The sequence below is a fragment of the Rhinolophus sinicus genome, chromosome X (assembly GCF_036562045.2).
Source record: "Rhinolophus sinicus isolate RSC01 chromosome X, ASM3656204v1, whole genome shotgun sequence".
NCBI classification, from domain to species: domain Eukaryota; kingdom Metazoa; phylum Chordata; class Mammalia; order Chiroptera; family Rhinolophidae; genus Rhinolophus; species Rhinolophus sinicus.
Window position 1 is genome coordinate 111193057 of NC_133768.1, and position 17306 is coordinate 111210362.

The 17306-nt window shown below is 58.0% G+C and overlaps 2 protein-coding genes and 1 long non-coding RNA gene across 6 annotated transcripts; 1 reads left to right on the plus strand and 2 right to left on the minus strand.

Moving 5' to 3' along the window:
• Positions 1 to 3989: 3989 nt before the first annotated feature.
• On the minus strand, positions 3990 to 8855 carry NAA10 (N-alpha-acetyltransferase 10, NatA catalytic subunit). 2 transcript variants are annotated; one of them, XM_019755157.2, is made up of 8 exons: positions 8694 to 8855; positions 8142 to 8240; positions 7727 to 7785; positions 6873 to 6918; positions 6672 to 6787; positions 6428 to 6472; positions 5012 to 5096; positions 3990 to 4314 (listed from the first exon to the last, which is right to left on the minus strand). In XM_019755157.2, the coding sequence occupies exons 1-8, from the start codon at positions 8712 to 8714 to the stop codon at positions 4078 to 4080; spliced, it is 708 nt and encodes a 235-aa protein (XP_019610716.1). In that variant the 5' UTR covers positions 8715 to 8855; the 3' UTR covers positions 3990 to 4077. The 2 variants fall into 2 exon arrangements, with proteins under 2 accessions (XP_019610716.1, XP_074180309.1); XM_074324208.1 differs by having other exon boundaries at positions 7745 to 7785; positions 8694 to 8847.
• Positions 8856 to 9090: 235 nt separating this feature from the next.
• RENBP (renin binding protein) lies at positions 9091 to 15718 on the minus strand. Of its 3 annotated transcripts, none has more exons than XM_019755156.2 (11): positions 15573 to 15718; positions 15172 to 15281; positions 14943 to 15018; positions 14657 to 14732; positions 14312 to 14484; positions 13563 to 13787; positions 12989 to 13070; positions 12456 to 12631; positions 11795 to 11926; positions 9332 to 9419; positions 9091 to 9242 (listed from the first exon to the last, which is right to left on the minus strand). In XM_019755156.2, the coding sequence occupies exons 1-11, from the start codon at positions 15597 to 15599 to the stop codon at positions 9109 to 9111; spliced, it is 1299 nt and encodes a 432-aa protein (XP_019610715.2). In that variant the 5' UTR covers positions 15600 to 15718; the 3' UTR covers positions 9091 to 9108. The 3 variants fall into 3 exon arrangements, with proteins under 3 accessions (XP_019610715.2, XP_019610714.2, XP_019610713.2); XM_019755155.2 differs by having other exon boundaries at positions 15546 to 15637; XM_019755154.2 differs by having other exon boundaries at positions 15513 to 15624.
• A 54-nt stretch (positions 15719 to 15772) lies between these two features.
• Positions 15773 to 16945, plus strand: LOC141569745 (uncharacterized). Its single transcript, XR_012493529.1, has 3 exons — positions 15773 to 15879; positions 16124 to 16249; positions 16691 to 16945. It is a non-coding gene; the product is annotated as an uncharacterized LOC141569745 (long non-coding RNA).
• Positions 16946 to 17306: the final 361 nt, after the last annotated feature.

Sequence of the window (17306 nt, forward strand, 5' to 3'; positions counted from 1 at the left end):
GCGCCGGCCCCGCCCCCGCCCCGCCCCCAGTGCTCTCCGGGGCGGAGCGGCTCAGGCCTGGCGCTGCCCTCGAGGGGGCTTCTGTGGGGGTCCCATTGCCCCACTCTTTGCCTCCCTTCCCTCTGGGCGCTGGGCTGCTCCTGGAGTACCCTGTGCCCAAAGCTCTGCTGCCAAGAGGCCAGGGCCGGTGTGAGAGCCCCAAGGTGCCCAGCAAGCCGGCACACTCTGGCTGCTGTATCCCCACCTCCGACAGGCTGTCTGGCCACCACTGCCAGACAGCACCCTTCACGTAATGGCCATTGGCCCTCCATGGGCGGTGACACATTAGCTGCTACAGGCATTGAACTCCCCTGGGTCACCTGCTTTTCCCCAGACCCCCAGGACATCAGATGGGGCCCATCCTTCCCAAGTCACAGCCCTGAGAGACAAATGCAAGGAGCCTGGAGAAGGGGATGGAAAGTTCCCCAGGGGGGGTGGGGGTGGACAGGAAGGTCAGCACCAAAGAACAGAACCTCAGCGGTTGTTGCCTCCAGACCCCTTGTGAGGGGGAGACCAGTGTTCAGCTAAGGTTCCCCTTCTTCACCCCATAGGGAGGAACAAGCGTCGTTTCCCCATAGGTGGTTACCACTTCCTGCTACCGGAAGACACCCTTCTGCCTCCTTTCCCCTGCAGCTTGCACCTGCCCTGTCCTAGGCCTGGGGGTGGGGGGACAGCCTTCCTTCTGCCCCCTCAGAGCAAGGCCTCAGCAAGTCTGGGGGCAAGCTTGGGGGTCTCCTTTATCCACGGGTACTGTCATTTCCCTCCACCACTCTCTATCAACTCAAAGCCACAGGGCAACTGCTTTTCTCCAGTAAATTGGGAAGGCAGGATGCAGGTGGCAGGTGATGAGCCAGCTTATAGGACTGTCTTCAGTTAGGTGGGAGGGAAATCCCTAGGGTCTAGATGGTGGGAGAGGGGGGAGGTAGTTAGGTTCTGGGCTTGTGCCCGGGGAAGGCAGGCCTGTAGGCACTAGTGCAAGAGGTCCAGGTCTGTGCGTGCATGGATGTCATTGTCAGGCTCTATGCACATGTGAGCGCACGTGACCTCGACCTGCAGCTCTTCAGGAGGGAGAGGAGGTTATGCAGGTACTTCCTGCCTTTCAACTATAAGCAACTCTTGTCCAGAAGGGGAAAACATACTTTCTCAGCTCACTGCCCCCCACCCAGTACCAAAGCCACTCTCAAAGATGCCATGTGTCCCTGGGGCCTGGGGCTGGAAGGTCTAGGAGCTGGCTATCCCCCAGCAGGCCCAGGACCTGGGTTACCGGTAGCTGGTGTCAGTTGTACCACTGTTTGATTCCTCTAGCAAGGTGGGTGAGCCTCCTGCCCCTTCCGGCAGCACCCAAGGGTGCACCCATCCCCAAACCTGCTCCTGTTGTCAGGAACCCATGCCCCTCATCAGCTAACCCCAACACACCTTGCCTCCTGTCCTCCATCTGAGCCCTGACTGGTCCCTCCAGAGCCGGGCACAGGACTCGAGCCCACACCAAACTGCTGCTGAACTGGCCTCAGCCCCTACTTTTACTTTATTTAAAAAAATTTTTTTAAGGAGGGCACAGCTCACAGTGGCCCACGCAGGCAATGAACCGGCAATCTTAGTGTTATCAGCACCACGTTCTAACCAAATGAGCTAACTGGCCACCCAAGCCCCTACTTTTAAATACTCTCCTTTGTCCTTTACTGACTTCAGAAATTCTGACTCCAGAAATATTGAAGTGATGCCCCATTCAGCCACTGTTTTAAAACCTCAAATAATTAGCCCTGGTTTTTAGGACACTTGTTTGGCATTTAAGGCCTTACCGCTTGCTCTGTCCTCAGCTCCACTGTCCCCAAAGAATCCAAAATCTCATTATCCTGCAGGAGAGGACCAGATCTGTGGGACCTTGCTAAATCTGTTGCCGAGTGGAGTGTACATTTGGTTCTGAGGGGTGACGGCAGGGCTGACGTGCTCAGGTCTGCCGTGTGGATGATGGACCAAAAGGGAGATGAGATCAACGGGGAGGCTGTTGCCGTCCACATCAGGGCAAGAACAGATGAGAGCATAAACTGGGCAGTGGGGCCCCTCTTACTTTCCTTCAAGTCAGCTTCCCAGAAGTGACCTCTGGGGACTTCAGAGGTCAATGTTATGCACCTCTGTGTATAGGTTCAAGCCCTGGGGAGACCTCCCTGGAGGGTCCCCTGAACCCACCCCCATTTACAAGGCGAGAGGGTAAGGGAGCCTGCTTTCCCTCGCTCAGCCTTCCAGCCTAGGCTAGGCTCCTGGGCACAGAAGCAGCACTTCCCAGAGGCGGGTGCTGCAGCGGCGGGGGAAGTGCTGGGCCCCGAGGACCAGTCGTGCCTGCGGCTTCCCCTCCTTCCCCCCAGTTCCCACCTCCGCCCAGGAAACCCAACCGCCTGGGGGCGGCCAAGCATCAACAGCCCGCCAGGGACATAGGGCAAGGAGGGCAAAAGGCGGGCCCGGTGCCTGTGGGCCCCGCGGGGGAGGAAGGCGGGCGCCCCAAGTCGACGCGTCAGGATCCACGGGCTCCCTCCCACCAGCGCTGGGGCGCGGCCCAGGTAGCGCGCATGCCCGCTCGCTGCTGCCGCCGGACCAATCAGAGCCTGGGAACGAAGCCCGCCCCGGCTTGCTAACCGGAAGGGACTGGCGGCAGGCGCGGAGGGCGGGGCGAGGCTCTTCCTCCTCAGCCCCGCAACTTCCGCCAATCAGAACGCAGCCCCGCCCAAGCGGGCGACCAAATAGGAGTGCGCAGGCGCATCTTACCGGCCCCGCCCCCAGCCGCTAGTTTCGCTACCCCTCCCTCCTGCCTGTTGGTCACGTGCCAGGCGCCAGCCAAAGAGAACCGAGTTCCAGGCCCCAGTGGCGAATATTCAGCCTGGCGGGGGAGCAATGTGCCATCTGCAGTAGCAGGGGATAAGGTACAATGACAGTTCAGGAGTGTTGAGCTTCCATGGGAGGTGGGCAGCCCAAAGCCCGCTCAGGGACTAGGAGCAGCAAGTGATGGCGCTGCAGCCAGAGGGAAAGGCACAGGAGCCAATTTTGGGGCTATAGTGAAGCCATGAAAAACGGAGGGCTTATATTCTCCATGAAATGACATTTTGCATTTGTCAAAACCCATGGGGGTGGCGGGTTAGCTCAGTTGGTTAGAGCATGGTGCCAATAACACCAAGGTTGCCGGTTTGATCCCTGTGTGGGCCACTGTGAGCTGCGCTCTCCTTAAACAAACAAACAAACAAACAAACAAACAAAAAGAACCTATAGACTGTACAACACAAAGAGGGGAATGTAAACCCTGGACTACAGTTAACAATAATGTATCAGTATTGGCTCATCAATGATAAAAAATGCAACACTTAATGCAAAATGTTAATAGGGGAAACTGAAGGGGTAGAGGGGTAAGTGGGAACTCTACTATCTGCTCAGTTCTGTAAACCTAAAACTGTACTAAAAAGAAAGTCTATTAACTATTTTCAACTTAAGGCTTAGGGAGTGGAGTCAAAGGGTATTATGGTGCTCGAACACACAGGACTCACTCACCTTTTGGAAGGCAGGGAAGGGAGGAATCAAGGATGGTTGGCCAGACTTGAGTAACTGGGCAGTTGGTTGGGCCATTACCCAGCTAGGACATCAGCAGATAAGCCCAGTGAGCAGTTGGACTTAGGCATCTCGAACCCAGCAAAGCAGTGGCAGAGCAGGGTTCAGAAGGCAGTGTCTGCCCCCAAGGTGGAGGTGGCTCCCAGAACTCCAGGGTCTCCCTCCCCAGGGCCCAAAGATGCTGAAAACCATCAGACTTGGGAGCCCCACCTCCAAAGCCCTGATAAAGCTCTTCCCTTCTACTTGGGTTTTACAGGACGCACTGTGCCAAAATGCTGTGAGGTCCATATCCATAGGCACACAGAGGGGCCTAAGAGAGGCACACCCCCCAAATGTGCACACTCGCACACACAAACCCCCCAAGGCCACTGGGTGAAGTTTATTGTGAAACCTTGAGGGGTGAGGATGGGGTGGGCAGGCCAGGGCGGAGCAGAGCACTTGCAGACTCTAGGAGGCCGAGTCAGAGGCTTCCGAGCTGTCCTTGACGTCGGTGCTCTCTGTGGTCTCGCTGACCTCGCTGAGGTCCTTGCTGTCACCACCGCTGTCCTCAGCTGCCAGGCCCTTCTCCTCACGACAGGCCTCTCCTGAGCTTGGAAGTGAGTTGCTCTTGCTCTCCACCTTGTTCTCAATGGAGCCCAGCACTGTGTGCCTGCCCTTCTCCTTCAGCTCCAGGTGCCGCCTCAGCTGCCCCCAGGGAGAAGTGGGAAGGAGGAGACAGGACCTAAGTCTCCAGACCACGTAGGTCCTCTCTGGCCACCCAAGGGAGCCTGTCAACTTGCTGGGGGTAGGGGACAAAATGAGAGGCAGCAGGGCCAGGGTGGGAAACAGGATTATGTAGGGCTGAATCCTGGCTCTGCCCTCTCTGGGCCTCTTGTCTCTCCTGTAAAGGGAGGGTGCCATGCCTCCCTCACACGGGCTGCTGCAGGACCTTGACTTTCCTCAGCCCTGTTCTGTCTCATCCCTGAGCCTTAGGGCAGGCCATGGCTATCCCCAAGCCGCCCCCCCACCCCCCATACTATCCTGGGGCCCTTGCTCTTAGCGAATCCAGGGGTATCCACCCTTGCCTGTCACATCATGCTGTGGGGTGGCACAGGCTTTTTCCCGAGAGAATGGAATCTTGAGCCAACATGGCCTCTTTCAAAGCCCTGCCAAGGCCCAGCGCCCCACCTGACAGCTGAGGAAAGTCAGGTGACGAGGGCCATGACTCCCAGCAACATAGCCACAAGGGCTGGCACCCGATCTATCTCCCCTCCAGCCACTGCAGGCCTCCTTCTGTCTCGGGGCCCCTGGAGTGTTTCCTTCCCTCCAGCAGGATCTCCCCTGCTTGCCTTGCTGGTTTTTATCTGTGGGGACTGTGACCCTGGCCACACTAAACGTTTACCTCATCAGCCATCTGGGTGAGATCCCGCTTCATCGCATACGCATCTTCCCCATCTGCATAGTATTTGGGCTCTACTTCGCTGATCCTGTGGGGAGGGGGTGGAGAGAAGGAAGATGACCCAAATCAGGGGGCAAATTCTTTTCAGCCTTCTGGCATCATATGCTAGTGGGGCAGGCTGTCATTCCCCCTTGAAGGACTCTTCTGGAAACAAGAAGCCCTGTTTCCAACATGGCCTTCCCTTTGCTCTCTCCAGCAGTAAGTAGTGCCCAGAGCCTTTATCCCCACCCACCGCCCCAGGTCCTGCTACTGTCCTGCATCCCTAACTTGGCCACCAAGATCTGTTTCTGTGGTTTCTTGTGAACTGAAGCCCTGAATTTAGCCATCTCCTTCCCTCCCTGTCCTGTTCCCTGTCACTTACTGAACACACATGGCCGGTTCCTGTGCCTAGCGATTGGAACCAGGGAGGCGTGGTACTGTGGCTCTGTCCCTGGCAGTCGTGCCAGGCAGCACAGCCCCGGGCCCAGTGGCTCAGGGGCGGAGCCTTCACCAGAGGGCTACATGCAGACTTGGGTGCCCAGCCACTGAAAAGGGAGCTGGACTCGATGGCCTAGAAAGGCCCTGCCAGCCCTAAGCCCCTGGAATTGCTGGCTACCAGAGGCATTGGCACCCGGGTCAAAGATCCTTCCTCAGATGCCCTTCACAGCAGTCCCTTATCTTCCCCTACCAAACTGAGGCTGAGTGCCGTCTCGGTGGGCCCTCCATGGACAGCCTGCCCCAGCCTCACTTTCAAGTGGCTTTCGTCACTGAGTACCGGGCACGTGAATTCCCTGCCAGGCTCTCTCTGTCCTGTGCCGGGCACACAGTGACTTCCACGACCCTGAGCGGACCTGTCCTCACCCATCAGGATGCCCAGGGCTTTAGATCCCTCCACTCCTCATGCTGATGGCACATCCTAACTGGATGTGCTTAGGTTTCTGTAGCACCATATTCTCCTTTCTTCTGGTCCCACTTAGATGCTTTTAGGTGCCTGGCCACTTTGAGTCCTGCTCCTTGGCTTCTGCTCACGTCCTGGGCCCTCATTTCTACTCCTGAACGTTCGGTGAAAAGCCTGTGTACTCTTCACTACGCCCCAGCCCACCCCCAGCCAGCATCAAGCCATCACTCCTCCACCCAGCAAGACATACCACGCATCTACTGCATCACAACCTGCTTTGAGCAGATGGCAGCAGGTCGGTGCCATCGCCACCGAGAGTGGAGGAGGAACCCTGGCAACGTGCGTGGAGTCCACGACCTGCTCCCCATCTCAGCCGCTCCTGACCACCCCCTGCCTGGAAGGCAGCTCACCCCATCTCCACCGCCAGGATGAGCCAGACCTGGGACCACCCCACTCCATTAGAAAAATGTAGATCTACTTACTGAAAGTTGAGGGTGTTGGAATAGAGGTGCAGGGCGGCCCGGTTACTGCAGGGGAATAAGGCACTGCTGAGCTGCACAGACTTGGCCAGGCAGGGACAGCACGTCCAGGTCCTGCCCCTCTTCGCACTCCCCCTCCCCACTAAGCCCACTGCCCAGATCTTTTCCAAAAGCCAGGGTACTCTAGGACCCACATGAAGACGGTATCTCCTCCCCACTCCCCCCTTCCCTCGGTCCCAGCTTCCACCTCTTCCTGACATGCAGGGAGACATATTTGGCATTGAAGTTCTCGATCATGGCTCGGGAGGCTTGGTCCATCAGCTTCTGAGCCAGGCCGAGGCGCCGGTGGGAACGCTTCACAGCCTGGTGGGAGAAAGGTGGGAACTCAAGGGCTGCCCAACCACCACCTACTTCCACCCCCACCAGCGCATGGGCGGGCCCTACACACCAGTGAGGTGATATGTCCGTGGGGCACGTCATCTGGGTCCTCTTCCCTAGAGCAAGAAGAAAGAAGAGAGGCTAGCAAGAAGCCTGATGGAGGCGTGCTACTCCCCACACATGCACATGGCAGGGGTACGGATTCCTCTGGTTGGTCCCAAAGTCCCCGCAGTCCTGGGGTGGGGGAGAACTGGGACTCTCAAACCCCACACAACAGCCAAAAAGCATGTGCAGTGTCAACAGAATACAATGGAATATTGTTCAGTGATAAAAAGGAATGAGCTAGCAAGCCATGAAAAGACATGGAGGAACCTTAAATGCACATACTAAATGATGGAAGTCAATATGAAAAGGCTATATAGTGTATGACTTCCATCTTGACATTCTGGAAAAGGCAAAACTATGGCGACAGTAAGAAGAGTAGTGGTTGTGATGGGGGAGATGAATAGACAAGGACACAGGATTTTTAGGGCAGTGAAACTAGTCTGTATGATACTCTAATAGTGGATACGTACCATTAAACATTTGTATAAACCTACAGAAAGTACACCACCAAGAGGGAAACGTAATGGGAACTATGGACTTTAATAATAGTAGCAATATTGGTTCATCCATTGTAACAAATATACCACAAGATGTCACTGAGGAAATTAGGGGGGAGAGGGGAAGGGGTATATGGGAACTCTGTGTCCTTGCCACTCAATTTTGCTGTAACCCTAAAACTGAACTAAAAAAAAAAAATCGATTAATTTTAAAAAACAACCCAGGCAGCATTCACCAGACCTGCGGTGTTGGTGCCCCCCAAGATCCCCCTCCCCTTTCCCCTCCCCCACCAGGCTTCTCGCTCCTTCCTTGGAAACTCACATTTTGGCCAGGACGTACCCCACAATCTTCCCGTTCTCATCTTCAGCGATGTAAGAGAGCTGGGTGACAGGGAGGAGAAAGAAGTCAGAAAAGAACTTCCTGTCCGGTGAGGAGCCCCTACAGGACACCGGCTCCCACCTTCCCCCCACCTTCCGCCTCTGGCCTCTCGCTGTGTGCATGACAGACAGAAGTCAATCAAGTGGCGAGTTCAGTGACAGCTCCTAACCTCTGGGCCAAGTGGCTTGGTTTCCCCACACCACACTGTTCCCGTCATTCGCGGGGGAGAGGACAGACACAGGTGGGAATCCTGCCCATCCCTTGGCCCAGTTCTACGCCCCCCACCCCAGCTGAAAGCACTCCCTCCTGCCAAACCGACGCCTGGTGTCCCCTGTCCCCAAGTGCCCCGGCTGCCCACCTGGGGCCAAGAGAGGCCGTGGTAGAAGTAGTATTTCATCTGGTAGTTCTCCGGCAGGCACAGGAGGTTGCAATGCTGCATGTTCATCAGGTCCTCCGGCTGCGGGAGGAGGACAGTGGAATGTGATCAGGCCAGGGGCTGCGGTGACTAAGTAGGCCTCGGTCCTGTCAGAAGCCTGCTCGCTGCCTGTCTACTCACCGACCCCACCCCTCTCCCCCCGCCCGCCACGCAGGGCTAGGCGGGCCTGTGACTGCCTGCCTTTACACAGGCCTGGCCCACGGCCGCTGTGCAAATGCCGTCTGTTCCTGGCATGAGCGTGGGTGCCAGGGGGGCTCCCGGACACCATCCAGCTGAGTCCAGACATCCCGCAAAGACGGGATTCGCAGCCCCGGCCTCCTCTTCAGGTAGGTCCGGTCCCACGGGCACGGTGGCCTTCACCTCCCCACGCCAGGCAGCTGGCCCGGGGCTCACCGGACCCCTCGAGAGCATGCGCACGCGGCCACTGGGCCCGCACCCACGCGGCGCGGACAGCCTCCCGCCCTGTCCCCTCACCCTCGCATTGCGGATGTTCATAACGGCGGCGGGACTCCCGGCTCCCAGCGGGTCGTGAACGCGCAGTCAGCTGCCGCCACGCTCCGAAGTGACGCCGGGGCGGCCGGGCCGGGGCTGGGGCTGGGGCCAGGCTGGCGGGGGAGGCGGCGGAAGGGGCGGCGCGCCCCGGGACCGGCCACCGGCCGGAAGTGCGAGCCGCCGGACCCGCCCTCGCGGTCGCTTTGGCCAATGCGCGGGACGGGCGGGGTTGGGGCGGGACTGTCGGCGGGCGGGGTGTCAGGCTGTCGGGGACCCGGGCGGGACTGTCGGCGCGCCGAGACGGTCCCGCGCGCGGGGCGGGCCACTGTCCCGGCGAGCAGGTGCCCTCCCGAGACCCCACAGACGCGTGCACACGGACTGTGTTGCAAGCTCAGTTTTATTCCGTGCCACGGTGGGCGGGGGCGGCTGGCAGGGACCCAGCGCTGGGGGCCCGGACCGGGGGTAGGCGGCTCAGTAGGGCGCCAAGCATCTCCTCGCACATGGCGAGACACCGCGGCACGTGGAAGCAGCCTGCGGGGAGAGGCGAGACAGCGAGTTGGGAGAGTCGGGGGCTGGCTGAATGCCCCAGCCCCTGCGGCCCCGCCCTGTACCGCACTCACCTTTGAAGGGACCCCCCTTGATGTTGAGGACGACCCTCCCCTCACGGTTTAGGTAGCCAAACCATTCCCCGTACTCGGGATCGCGAAACTGGAATAACAATGAGACAGTGACAGCCGGCGCCTGCAGGACCCGCCCAGATGCCACAGGCTTAGGGAAGGGGCGTTCACCGTCCGGCCACCCGGGGTCAGGTTGACTCCGGATAACATGGCTCCAGAATCAGTGCTCTTAAACGCGGTGCGGCGTCGTGGACAAAATGAAACCAAAGGGCTTTCCTGTTTCCACGTTCTGCAGTGGGGTGCGAGTCTGCAGCTAAGTAACCCACTGGGGGAGGTGGCCGCAGGCTGTGAGATGAAATACTGCAAGATGCACTGAAAAGAACCCTGCTTGGGAACGACAGAAACATTCTATATCTCGATTGGGCTTGTGGTTACACAGATGTATACATTTCAAGTCTGAGTGAAGTGAACACTCACGATGGATACATTTTAGTGTATATAAATTGTACTTCAATAAAATTGATTTAAAGAAACAAAGGGAACCCTGATGGAGGTGCTGACCTGTCACATAACTTTGTAATAAGTTACTCCCTTGGAGCCCCTGTTCCCTGTTTCCCAGGCCTGCCTTCCAGTAGGTGAGATTGTGGACATCCAGCACCGAGTTCTGACTCCTGCCTTGCTCCCCAAAGGTCCCAAATGCAAGTCCCCATGCCTCAGAGCCTCCTGAAGCATGCCCCTGCCCAGCCACTCTGTTGACCCTTCTGCATCCCTTCCTTCACTCCAGCTCACTTCCCATTGGGCACCTGTCCCCTGGAAGCTTGTCAATTCCTTCCAGATACCCCCAAGACAGACCTCAGAGCCCTGACCTAGGCCCTCTCTTTCCTCCCCCGATAGAGACTTCAGTGGAGTGCAGCCCCTTCTCAAAAAGGTCACAGAGGAAATCAATGACATTGAAGTCCACTACCAAAATATCTTTTTAAATTGGGGCCCATGAGTTGGTGTATTCTTCGTAGGAAGTAAAACTAGTTCTGTATCTATTCATTCTTTCTAGCGACACTGTGTCCTGATTTTTCGACTGCTTAACCTGGCATGGGAAGATAACAAAGAATGTAACAGTTTTCCTGTTCAGTTTTTCCATGGATGTCTGGATTTTTGCTTTTTGTGTTGTTATGTTGGTTAGTGCATGATTTACCTGTTGATAACTAGTGTGATTGTTCAACACCATCTCTATCTCTTTAAAATGTATTCCTTAAATTTCACATTATGCACCCAGAACTGGTGGCCTCTAACACATGTTCTTTATGAATACATTCCATATTAAGATGTAGCCTCGGGTCTCATGACTCCTATGTTTGGAAGTAGTGACAAGCATGAGAGATACTTGGAGATGCCTCTCTAAGTACAATGTAATATGAACATATTTGGGGTTTCTATTGGTGACAAAGTTGGGCACTGCTAATACCACTGTGATCACTGCCTCCATTCATAATGGAAGTAAATGCTGGATTCCAGTTAGAGCTAAGTGCAAATAAAAATGTAATTTTCTCTCAGGTTTCGAAGCCCACAGACGCCAGAATAAGACTCCCTGCTATAGTTCTTCCCATTCTGGAGTTTACCAATGGAGTGAGTTGTGGTTCTAGAAACACATCAGGAATCTTCATTTACTTACCACTAGGTTTAGCACCTGAGGTGCCCCCTTGGCAGGAGCTGGTACAGCTCAGCCCTCTGCTCATGGCACTTTGGCCCCGGCTTCCTTCCTACCTTACAGCTGAATCTTGTCTCCTCTGCTGGGCCCTCCTACTCCCTCTTCTCTTTCTGTACTCAAAAGCTCACTTTGCCTCCTGGTTCCCAGGATCATGTGTATTCTTATGACACTCAGACAATCATGGCCCAGACCTGTCCCATGTGACCAGACGCTGGTCCATCTGTCCACTGCAGCTCCCACCCCAGGCTAGGCCCTCATCCTCACTGGCCGCAATGACAGCTACGGCTCCCTATCTCCCCACCTTTGCTCTGTGCCCTGCAGCCTCCCATTCTGAAGGACCCAGTAATACCCGAATCAGACAAGGTGACGACTCTACAGAGCACCCCCTACCACCTTTATTCCCTCCCACAACCCTGACCCTGCTTTATTTTCCATAGTTCTCATCAGCAGCTCTATGTTTGCTGATTTACTTGTTTATGCTCTGCCTTCCCCCCCACACACACACTGAAACATGGGCTCCAGGGTAGCAGGGACCATTTTGTTGACTGAACAGAGGGCACTGGGGCCGGACTTCCAGGAACTCTCATACCAGCTGAGGGACCACACCCAGTGTGGGTGAGACCCTCCCCAGCCCTACCCAGCCTCCTCCCACGGCCCAGGAAAGTCTGGCCCTGGCCTGCCTGGCAAGGAATGGCTGCCTACTCTCTCGTCCACATCCTTGCTGAGCCCATAGAGAGACGTGGACCAGGAAGCACACTTACCTGACGGAAGGTGTACTCCGCCACCTGGTAGAAGAGATGCAGCAAGGCAGGGTCCCCGCTGTCACTGTAGCCCATGAGGAAGGCAATCATGGCTTCGCTGTGTGGCCACCACAGCTTCATGGCCCACTCCAGCTGAAAGCAGAGCAGAGACATCTCTGGGGGTCTGAATGACCACTCAGAATAGGACCAGCTTCCTGACCCAGTGCACCCCAAGTGCCCCTTCCAAAGGGAAAGGGTGGGACAGGCTTCCCTTTAGCCCGTCTGTCTTGTCAGTCTGTCTAAAGTCCCTTGGACACTCAGCTCCTGCCAGTGGCAGGGTCAGCTACCCTCTGTGGATCTCAGCAGGATCAAGGTACAATCAGAGGCAACAGATATAAGGGAGCAAATCTGCTCCCACTGCTTAAAATTACCCAGAATGCCTTTCAAAGATGAAGGGGACATGAGTCTCTGCATTGGCATTGTTCATGCTCCCTAATGGCCTTCCTATGCACATGAGGTTGAGTACCACTGGCACGGAAGTCAGGAGCTTACCGCTGGGGTCACGTTGGGCAAGTTCACTGCTCTGAGCCCCAGGTCCCCCTCTATGAAAGCAAGCTTTGAATCTCCCAGGACAGAAAGCTTTGAACAGGTTAGTATCACATGGCCCTGGGCACATTCCCACCTGGGTGGGGCAGAGGCCATCAGCATCCTGGAAGTAGAAGAGACCTCCATGATCCGGATCCCATCCAGAGCGGAAAGGCAACAACAGGAACTTGTCAATCACGTGGGCACGAAGTTCAGGGTCACCTTTCCGGATGGCGTGTCGCAGCAGGAACCATCCGGCTTCCAGCGCATGGCCTGGGGAAGACTTGAAGTAAGGCATCCTCCCCCAGGCAGGAGGCCCAAGTCCCTGCGCTGACCACCTGCCCACGGTGCCCCTTTCTTCTCTCCCTAACTGTGGGAGCAACTCTGAGCTCCCCCACCCACCCGACAACTGCTCACATGCAGAAAGCTTGCCCTCCCAGTGCTTCCCAGACTTGCCCTGTTGCTGCTGACACCCCAGCCTGGGAGGCCTGTCCTGCCTTCTTTGCCTGATCCTTGGCTGGCGGAGGCTGAAGGGAGGAAATCAGTCCCCAGGTGCTCCCCACATCTGAAGCCCAGAACCCAAGACTGAGCACTTCTCCTGTGCAGCCCCCAGCCAACCATGTCCCTCACCTGGGTTTTGGTGTCTCCCCAGGCAACCAGGAAGTTCCTCACCATCCTCTGACACGTTCTCCAGCACAGCCTGCCCATCCCTCTGCCAGGGGAGGAGCAGGAGAAGGTCATTCTGATTTCAGCCTCAGACATCGCTCCCTCCATAATCTGCAAGCTTGGGCAAGCCCGGCTCAGAGGGGCGTTTGAGCAGGAGCCGATTCACTCCCAAGAGCCTGAACGGGTTCTAACCCTGGCTTTGGACCTGGGTCCCCCAGGTGGCAAGGGTGAAACATTGAGGGGGGACTGAGATTTGGGTGCTGGGCTGCCCACAGAGGCCTGGAAGGACTTGAGTCTGGCCAGGTTTCCTGCTCTCTGACGTGCCTGGGGCTCTGGCACCCTCCCTCCTGCCCCTGGTCCCAGCGGCTCCCTGGGGCCTCCACCTTCCCGAGGGTCCCAAGCCATGCCTCGCCCTGGCCGAGCCTCCCCGTGTCTCCCTGTCTGTGAAGGGGACCACCAGGGCCCTGAGGCGTGGGGGTTGCCCTGCCCCCAGTGCCAAGGTCCCTTCTGGCAGCAGGTGTCGGCCTCCTGCCCCCACCTGGACGTGCTGCAGGATCCTCTGGGCGCACCAGTCCCCCAGCTCCGCGTAGTTGCCCGCCAGCTCCTCATCCGACTCCCCGAGCTGCTCCACCAGGTTGAGCAGCATCATGGGCACTGCCATGGGCTCTGAGGCCGGGGCCCCCGGGAGCTGGGGTCGGCCCAGCCCCGACGGGTCCTCCCGCACCCAGTGTACGATCTGATCCATCATTTCCACCGCTTCGATCTGGGTGGGGGGCAGGGGTGAGGGGAGGCGGAGGCTGAGGCTGCATCCCATCCAGTGCCGTCCCCAGGGCTCAGCCCTGAGGTGGGAAAGCCCTGTCCTCGCACGACACCTTCCTTCACCAAGGGCCTACTCTGGGCCTGGCCCCGGGTTGGGTGCTGGGGGCCGGGGTGGATCTGCTCCACCCTGCCTCCGGTCTCAAGGGGCCCCAGGGAGGAGGGAGAGCCCCCCTCCCAGAGGCGAGCAGAGCATGGATTGGTCCCTCTGAATCCAGGGCCTCTGTGAAGGTGCGGGGAGGGGGAGGGATTTCAGAAGTGAAGGAGACATCTGGGGAGAGACACCCTTAGACACATAGTGACACTATGGCGCAACAAGGAGGGTGTTGCCTGGAGCCTTGGGGTCCTAGAAGGATTGACATTGACAACAGACCCAGCCTACAGACAGGGCCCAGGCAGGGGCTTGCACACAGAGTAGGCCATGCCCAGTACAAGGAAGGGCACGGAGACTCACAGGGCTCCCACACACACCTGGTAATGCGCTTCCCCTGTCACTCTCCACAGCTCATTCATGGCCATGGTGTAGAAACATTCACTAAAGATGGTTCGCTGCACCTTGACAGGGCGGCCATCCCGTGTCAGCACAAAGGCACACTTTTTCCCAGGAGGCGCCACTCGGGCAGAACGGAGCAAAAATTCGCCACCTGGTGGTTGGGAAGTGGCATGTTAGAACTCAGGTAAAGACACTCCCCCTCTCCCCTCCTTCCCACCTGTGAATGTCCCCAGGCCCTTCGCTGTTTCTAGACCCCTCTAGGAACTAGGCACGCGTGAGCTATTGAGTAAACTTGCCCTCTGGGGACATAGGAGGCAGGGCACCTGCTTTAGCTGAATCTAGAAGTTCAGGGCGGCGGAAACGCTCAAACTTGCGGTACAGGTGACAATACATCCACACCTGTGGAGGAGCAGAGGGAATAAGGCTTAAGCTGGGAGCAGCAGGGTCCGGATGCGGGGCAGTTCTAGGTGCCCTTGTCCCAGGAGGAAGAGTGTTGAGATGATGGGCCTTGTCGCGTGTGCACGCTGGCGGACAAGACCGAGGCAGGACAGGCCACGCTGACTCTGACTTCCGCCCCTGGAAGAGCTGCAAGCCTGAGCACATTCCTACCTGCCTCCCCTGCAGCCAGACATACTTGAGGTCGTCATACACCCGCCCATCTCGGCCAAGGCACGTGAAGAAGCCCCTGTGGGACGCAGCAGCGTTAGCAAAGGGAGAAGGGGCCTTGCACTCCCCACAGCCTGCTGGGCCCAGCAGCAGCTCTGAGTCTGCTGAGAGTGAAGTGGGGGCTCTGGCAGGGCAAAGACCCTGCTGAGGGCACTGGAAAGGCGAGGCGCACCCATGCTCCTGGTCGTGGGAGTGATCCATCCAGAAAGCCATCACACGGTCCAGCTCCTGCCCCACACGCTCCTTCCAGGCCTGCAGAGTCTCCCGCTCCTTCTCCATGTCCTGGGGAACTCGGAACTTGGAGGCGCAGCTCGCCCACAGACCTCCCCGTCTTCCTGGGTCCCAGCCTCCTCAACGGCCTCCTCTGTATCTCAGGTCACCCCAGGCTCGAGTGCGCACCAGGGCGGCCTGGCCCGTCTCCCGCAGGCCCCCAGCCCTGGGGACCCAGCCCTTGGGGTTCCCCCACCCGTGTGCGGGGCTGCCCTCCAGCCCGGGTCCCGCCCAAGGACTGACCCCACCGAATCGGGGACCCTCCAGGACAACAACCTCTCTCCCACCGGCCCCACCACTGGCCTGCCACACTCGGAGACCCCCGCTCATCCCTCCCTCTCCTCCAGGAAGCCAGGCGGAGCTGGTCGAGGTCCCGTGACTGTCACTCAGCTGATCCAGCCTCGCCCCACCCACCCCCTCCTCCGGGGGTTCCGCAGGGCCCGGGGCGGGGCCCGGGGCGGGGGGCGGGGCTTGGATATGGCTCGGCCCCGCCCCTGCGCTCCAGCTCCGCCCCCACACTCGGGCCCGCCGCGACCCTCGGGTGGCAGAGTCGGGCGATGGCCGCTGTTGGGGGCCCTCGGCTTTAAATCTTCCTGGTGAGACATGCTGGGTGAGCTGGCAGGACGACCTGGGGCGGGGGTGGGGGGTGGGGGAATGCGGGGCTGGCTTTCCCCTCCCAGCCACCTCTCCCCACCCTTGAACTGAATCCTGAGAGGGGCCCCAGTTGGGGGGGCTGGGCAGGGCAGGGAGACCAAGGGCGGTGGCCCCAGCAAGGGCGTGGGGCACAGGTGCAGCAGGAGAGGGGACAGCTGGAAATGCGTAAACCGAGGTTCCTCTAACCTGTGACCTCACAGGGTGGGCAACTCCCCTCTGACGAACCAGTTCCTCATCAAATGCTTAAGTGGTGAGCAACGGGGGCAATTGTCGCTGACTTCTTCGCCCAAGTGATGCAGCTCGAAGGCCAGACAGCAACTGTGCAGGTAAAAGTGGGCGTCTGGGGACCTCTCTGCCCTCGGGCCTCCCAAGTTCTCCAGGCCTGTCTTCCAGTGCCCAGATGTGGTTTGTATTGCTCTGTGACTGTCTGACCTGACCAGGTGCTCCGAGCAGGGCCAGCTGAACAACTGTCCCCCACTTTCCCTGCCAAAGGCAGAATTATGTGGAGGGGGCGTTCCAGAGGCCAGATCGCTAGAGGGTCCTGGGCTCCCAGTATGGCTTGGGCTTGCTTGGACTGCTGCGTTGGTTGTCCTTTCTTCTATTATGATGGAACTGCAGCCCAGGAGTGTAACTGGGCCTCTCTACCTCGTTCGTGCAGCTGTGACACGGCCCGCACACAGAGGTTCCGGTGCCTGGGCTTGGCGCTACACGGTGGCTCCCACTGCTGTGTGCTGGTCTTTCATGTCACAATGGCTTCCTCCTTCCAGGTTCTGGCTTCTTGGCAGGCAGAGTTCCTGCTGCAGGCTGACCTTCCCAACTCCCCATAATTCACCTTTGTGATGCCTGGGAATAAGACTGACCTCCCTGGCCAAGGGTACAGACAGACCTCAGCGATACTGTGCGTTCGGTTCCAGACCACTGCAATAAAACGAGTTGTAATCTTTTTGCTGGTGGAGGGTCTGGCCTTCAATTTGTAAAAGACCCAACATCTGTGAAGTACAATAAAACAAGGTATGCCTATACACAGTAGCTTGTGTCATCTCCACCCTCTCTACCTTAGCTCATGTGTGTATGTGTGTGTGTGGGGGAGTCCTTGCCGTGGGCTCAGCTGGGCTTGTGTTGACTTGCCCTGCTCGCAGACAGCTGTCATTTATGGCATATCCCTTCACTTCCAGCCTCTCCCCTGCCTTCCTTGCATTCTGTCCCCCTCATGCCTAGCCAAGGACGAGCCTTGGTACGTAGAGGTTTCTAAGGTTCCTATTGGTGGGACCCTGGCCCTGGGTCAGTGGATGTGGCCTTGGCCAATCCCGAGGTGGAAAACTGGCGCCACTCCTCTCCCCAGCACGGCACTCCCCAGGAGGCTGATGAGTGGTGAGCCCATTA